The sequence below is a fragment of the Limulus polyphemus genome, unplaced genomic scaffold, assembly GCF_000517525.1.
Source record: "Limulus polyphemus unplaced genomic scaffold, Limulus_polyphemus-2.1.2 Scaffold9362, whole genome shotgun sequence".
NCBI classification, from domain to species: Eukaryota; Metazoa; Arthropoda; class Merostomata; order Xiphosura; family Limulidae; genus Limulus; species Limulus polyphemus.
In genome coordinates, this window is record NW_013674972.1 from 6988 (window position 1) to 13482 (window position 6495).

The 6495-nt window shown below is 31.5% G+C and overlaps 1 protein-coding gene across 1 annotated transcript in view; it reads left to right on the forward strand.

The window, feature by feature from the left end:
- The first annotated feature begins 3004 nt into the window (after positions 1-3004).
- The window catches only part of LOC106475888 (ras-related protein Rab-5B-like), a 13882-nt gene continuing 10391 nt past the window's right edge, over positions 3005-6495 (forward strand). The window contains exons 1-2 of the mRNA XM_013936564.2: positions 3005-3119; positions 6211-6379. Of these exons, the coding sequence (XP_013792018.1) occupies positions 6217-6379 (163 nt within the window). The 5' untranslated portion in view covers positions 3005-3119; positions 6211-6216. The remainder of the gene's footprint in view (positions 3120-6210; positions 6380-6495) is intronic.

Genomic DNA, 6495 nt, shown 5'->3' on the forward strand with positions numbered 1-6495 from the left:
GATTGTCTTATCACAGCTTTTATTTACGAAGATTCGACCAGCCATTTTTGTGAGCCTTATTTATGCTCTCTCTTCAGTCCAATACGTAAACACTTGTACAAGAGTGAACCTTGACTCTTCTTCAATAAAGATAGTGATTGTTTGCAGCCCTGTGTCTGGTATCTTAGTGTAAATACTAAGTCTGACCAGTCATCTTGTTTTTTTTAGGATTCCTGCAGACTACTGTGAGGGAAATCAGGGCAAGTAATCTTAATTTCTGATCAGAGCATGCTAACTGCTTAGAACGAAATTAAAAAATCAACCTGATAATGAGTATAGTTAATTAAATACAGCTTTCTTATAAAGATTAGAAGGTATATTTTTCCTTCACTTGAAACCATTCGTTGTTAATGATGTTCTTAATATCTGAGATTACATTACAAGTAATTCAAGTCAGTGTAATAACAACCATTAGCTCCCTAATCTACGAAATCCACCATGGTGGTCAAATATGACAACATGCACTGGATAGAATGGTATAAGGATCTCCAATATCATTATGGGACGACAAAGCAGGTTCAAAAATACTTGGGTGAAGAATAATGGTGACAATTTCGAACGAAAGACATTATTTTGAAAATAAAGCGACATTCACACACACAAACAACAAAAACACGATAGCTTATGAACCAACAAGTGGAACTAAATGAAAGGTTAAAAAAAATCAAAACAAGTAAAATGCTTTTGCCAATCGTTCTAATTAATTTGATCACCAATCAAACAGAATTAAAACAAATGAAAGAGAGAAACCGAATAACAATACGTTCTAATAATTGACATTTTAAATAATGTTTTTAGTTATTCAATTCTTCTTCATATTTCAGTCTATTATAATTCGCATCTTGAAGCTTCTTCAATCAATTCCTAGTCTTCTATTCCGACCATAACTTCGCTTGAAAATTAGAAAAAAGTAAATATGCGTCGATATATCTAACTGTTTTTCATTATGTATTGGCATCCACATGTGTTACTCAACTTCCATCATTCTCCAAAGTGAATATTTTTTTATTTCTGGCTCAGTTGTCTAATTATTTCCAACATTCACTTAGATTCACCGACATCTTATGATAAGTTTGTAACCTATTGTTATGAAAGATTTTTCCTTCGTCTTGTCTGTTATTCGTGTGTATCAGTACGTTAGTAACTTCCATCCGATTTAATGTTACGTCATTTCCGGCTTATAAAGCTTCTGTGCATAGATTTGACTAAGTTTCATTTTACCTCTAACTTTTAACCATGGGAATGTTCTTTAGTTTTCGACATTTACACGTTCATTCCAATTGTATTTCAGCTATATTATAAAATATGCGCCCCAATGGCTCAACGGAAAGCTGATATTGTTAAAATATATTCAAGTTTTACTTACTTGTTTGTTTGGAATTGAGCACAAAGCTACACAATGGGCTATCTGTGCTCTGCCTACACCGGGTATCGAAACCCGATTTCTAGCATTGTATGTCCGCTGTGCCACTGGGTGGCGTTTTACTTATCAAACCACGTTATTACAGCCATTCCCGTGTATATATAAGTTCTGCAGGGTTAATAGGATAATCCTAAAAAAAAAAATAGCCTGTCAAGCTAGTCAATCAGGTTCTCCAGTTTTTAGTTTGTCATGAATAAAACAACAACAAACTAGATGATCAATACGCCTTAATAAATATGTTCTTAACTATAGTTCAATGCGAAACTCCAAATACGTTTTTGAGTCACACGATTCTGTCACCAAAATAGAGGTTTATATAACGAGCCAAGCGTGGCACAATGGTTAGTGTACGGACTGTAGATATAATCTCTCATGTTTCAAGGCCCGCAAACACAACAAAAAACAATAACAACAAACAGACAAGCAAAAAAAAAATAAAATAAAAAATAAAAAAAACGTTTCGTACTTCTTTGTTGAGGTTGTGTTATAATAGAGATGGTCAAATTCTCATATTCCATTACAGTAGCCTACAGTTTCTTTCTCTCTAGTCTATTACTTTCAAAATTATTGGCCTAGCATGTTCTGATGATTAGAGCACTTGACTTACCATCTGTGGATCGCAGGTTCGAATCCCACCACGGAGCATGTTTGTCCTTTCAGCCTTAGAGACGTTATGATATGACGTTCAATCCCATTATTAGCTGGTAAAGACTAACCCAAGAGTTGGCAGTGGATTATGTTGATTAGCTGCCTTCCTTCTAGTCCGCCATTTCAGAATTAGGGACAACTAGCGCAGATAGCCCTGAAGTGGCTTTAAGCGCAAATCAATAATTTTGTATTACAAGACTATGATTATTGTATTTTTTATCAATAAATAACTTTGGAAAACATAAAGATGTTTTTAAGACTATGTTAGCATAGGTGCTTTAAACTTCACTGCTTTCTTTACTTTCAGTTAAATTCAACATAATAAGCTCAATGCATGTGAGAATATGAGCAAAGTTGAATTTATACAATGATAAACGTATGAAGTGTAAAGTGATATTTGTATCTGTAATATATATATTAATATTTTATATTTGAAAATCAGGATTTACTACTATTCGTAATATTTAACAAGATATATTTTTCACATAATAAGAAAAGAAAATAATTTCCTAACCGGAATAACGATATTTTTTTTTCATGCCATCCTTCACTCTCTTTTATTGTGTTTTTTTTCGCCCTTCTTTCTCACTTTACCATCATATGTCTATGATGTAATCATTCCGGGGTAAAATTTATAAAGTCATGGATATCGCATGTGTCAACCGCCAGTAGGAATACATATCATATGTTAGTGACGATTGTAATAAAAATAGTGCTTAATTAAAGTTAATGATTTTAAGCATTTTTATTAGTTTATGAAAATTATAATTTTTAAAACTTTAATAATGCTCAGAAAATAAGTTTTTTTTTAATTAGTTTTATGCAAACTTTAACAAATCACCCAAAAGAAACATTGACATGCGGAAGCCAATAATTCAGGAAAGCTGTAAATTGGCTTGATTATGAGGGTGGGTAAAAGAAAGGCTTAACGTACTGCGTTCTATTCACCAGTGCTGGAAGTTATAGTTATATATTTATATTATTTGTAACACACTGTTTGTTATTAAAAGTAAGTATATCCATCACTTCTTTTATTTCAATTGGAGTGAATTTCTACCATGATTTTTGGAGTGAAACGGAAACACTGAAAGTATTAATATTAACAATACTAATTATTGTACTTAGTCTTAAAATATGAAAAGATTAAGTAAGAGTAAGAGTAATATTTCATTTTAGTTTTAGAGTGGGGTCTTTTTTAGTATAAAATGTGTCAAATTGATAATTTTTGCAACTTAGTTGATTTAATTATTGAGAATCTGATTCTTGGTAATTCTTATCCTATCCTTTGCTTTTTGTAATTTTATTGGTATGGTATTTTGTCATGTAAGATTAATAATACTAATTTTTTGTGTGAGAAAAATATCGATAGTCTAAAAGTAAAACTCGTACAAAACTTAGTCTTCTTCTGAGATTAGTTGTGACATAAAAGCTAATACTTTTAGGTTATTTTCACAGAAATACTGAATTTAAGTAAAAGAACGTTATTGAAACCTATTTTAGTTACTATAATCTTGAATAAATGTTGATGAGATCACATTTGAAGGACTTTATGCAGTGTTTACATTTTAATTTTAGGTTCTCATTAGTTTTGCAAGTTTCATAACGTAAGAATGATAGCAGGTTTAGGCTAAGCCATTTAAGCTTTTGAGAAAAAGTTTTATAGAGTGTAGACAGTTAAAGAAGATTGAAATATTCTGGGTTCAAAATTGTTAGATGTTTGGACATTCTTCACAGAAGTGTTTTGTTCACCTTTTAGTAGTGAAATGACAAGTTTCAAAGTGGAAACTTTAATACTTCTTGGAGCATCAGTTTTAACTTTTAATCAGAAAGTTCAGTTGATATTCTTTTTATAAAAATTATACTTTGGGTATCAGGTATGTAATAACAATGTTCTCTGACAAAAAAAAATATGATTTGCTAGTTTAAATTAGCCATCAGAAACAAATATTAGCATTTTTTTAATGCTAAACTGCTTACTGTTTTATTTAAAATAAGAAACATGGTATAATTTTATATTGAGCAAAGAAAATTTTTTTATACATTAGTGTTGAAGATGTGAATTTACAGTAATACAAATACAAATTTACACATGATAGAGCTTGCTAATATAGTTTTTTCATGTTATGTTTTCAAACATTAAACCTAAGAATGTACATTGTACAATATGTATCATGCTTTTTGTGCTATTGTATTGAAGCACGGTAACCTGCAAGTTGCTAATGTTTTATAAAATAGGGAAATTCTTTAAGTATTGAAATAAATAGTAAATCCCTGAGTACATGTACATCTGTATAAGCATATAGCTGTTTCCTTCTTTGGCATAAATAAAAGATTGTCAAAGTAAAATATTACTTTTAACACTCAAGTTATTAATATTTATTTAAAGGTATAAATGTTGTACTAGTGGATATGATCTTAAACACCTCAATCAGATCTCTCCTCATCTTTTTTCAAGAGAAAACAGTTTGAGAGATTTCAACCTCTCCTCTTATGATAACCCAGGCACCATTCTAGTAAACCTCCCAGGCACCATTCTAATAACCCTTCCCTGAACTCTTTCTAACAATTTGGTGTCCATCTTAAGGTAAGAAGCTCAAGACTGAATACAATATTCGAAATGTGGTCTAACCAGTGACCTATACAATGAAATTATAACCTCTTCAGATTTGTATTCAGTATTTCTGTAGATACAACCTAAAATCCTACTTGCCCTACCACTATCAACATCTCACTGGTTGGATACTTTAGAGACTGATCGACTATTATACAAAGATCCCTTTCTTTCATGACACTGTTAAGGTTATGCCCATCCAAATTATAATAACCCACATGCATTATCTTGCATTTATTATAATTAAAACCCATCTGCCATTTATATGCCCAACTCACTAAATGATCTAAATCCTTATGTAAATCAGCAGCATCCTTTGCACAGCTAGCAACACTCAAGACCTTAATATCATCTGCAAATTTAAGTAATATATTGACCATTCTTTCATCTATGTCATTGATGTAAATGAAAAAGAGCGAAGGTCCTAAGACTGAGCCCTGAGGTACCCCACTTGTGACATTAATCCAGTTTGACTGAACTCCATTTGTAATAACCCTCTGTTTTCTTCCATCCAGCCACTCTTCTGGTTAATTTGCTAACTTATCCCCTATGTATATAGAGATAATTTTTTCAACCAGCCTTTTATGTGGCACCTTGTTAAATGCTTTCTGAAAATCCAGATACACCAAATTTACACCCTTATCCTTATCTACATAAGCAGTAACCTTTCTAAAGTACATCAAAAGATTTGTAAGGCAAGATTTTTCCTTGATAAAAACCATGTTGACAATCCAATAAAATTCCAAACTCTGTTAAATGGTGTCTATCAGACTTTTCAAAACTTGTAACTTTATACGTTATATTAATTCATTACTTAATTCTAAGAACTCGTGTGGAAGCAAAGAAGAACATGTAATGCTATGTCAACCACACTATATCGTAACCAGTGTTCACAAGTCATTTCACCCAGTATCATGGCTCGTCAAGCCAGCTGGGATACGTTTAGTCAAGGCAGTAAGTTCCACACATTCATGCACCCTGTTCTCTAAAAGTTCATCAAGACTTTTACCATATATTTATCTTGATTTAAACAAAGATTTCAGTTAAAAAGGCAAGTTTGTTACTAGGTGCCTAGTGACATACAAGCCATAAATAAAAATGTAAATCAAAATAACGTCAATATTGTAGTTAATTTCACAAATTACTTCTTGTAGACTATATATATTTTATATATCAAATGTATGAGTTCACCCAATTTTTGGGTCATCTCTTTATACTGAATGTTATTAATAGCAACAACATAAAATTCCTCAGTATGATAAATATATATATATATATATATATGGTCAGAAATTTGAGAGTTGGACAATGTACAAGAAATTAATTTTTTGGTAAAGATTATCATGAGATTTCATTGGGTTTGTATGAAAGAGTGATTTTAAGGGAGCTCATTCTTTTATTAACAGGATATTTAACAAAAAGTGGTGTCATAAGGTTCAAGAAAATATTTTGTGTAAAACTTTATTGAAAGTGTTAATATTTTTTACAGCTTTTAATGGCAAGTCGAGGGGGAGTTCAAAGACCAAATGGAGCATCACAAGGAAAGATTTGCCAGTTTAAGTTAGTTTTACTTGGCGAGTCAGCTGTAGGAAAGTCCAGCTTAGTCCTGAGGTTCGTTAAAGGACAGTTTCACGAGTATCAAGAGAGTACAATTGGAGGTACTAATTGCTTTTTAACTTTATTTTATGTGAACATAAGAAAAACATAATGGCTGGAGACGGCTTAAATGGGTAATGAAGAAAAACTTTAATACAAGTTTAACATGACAGCAAAT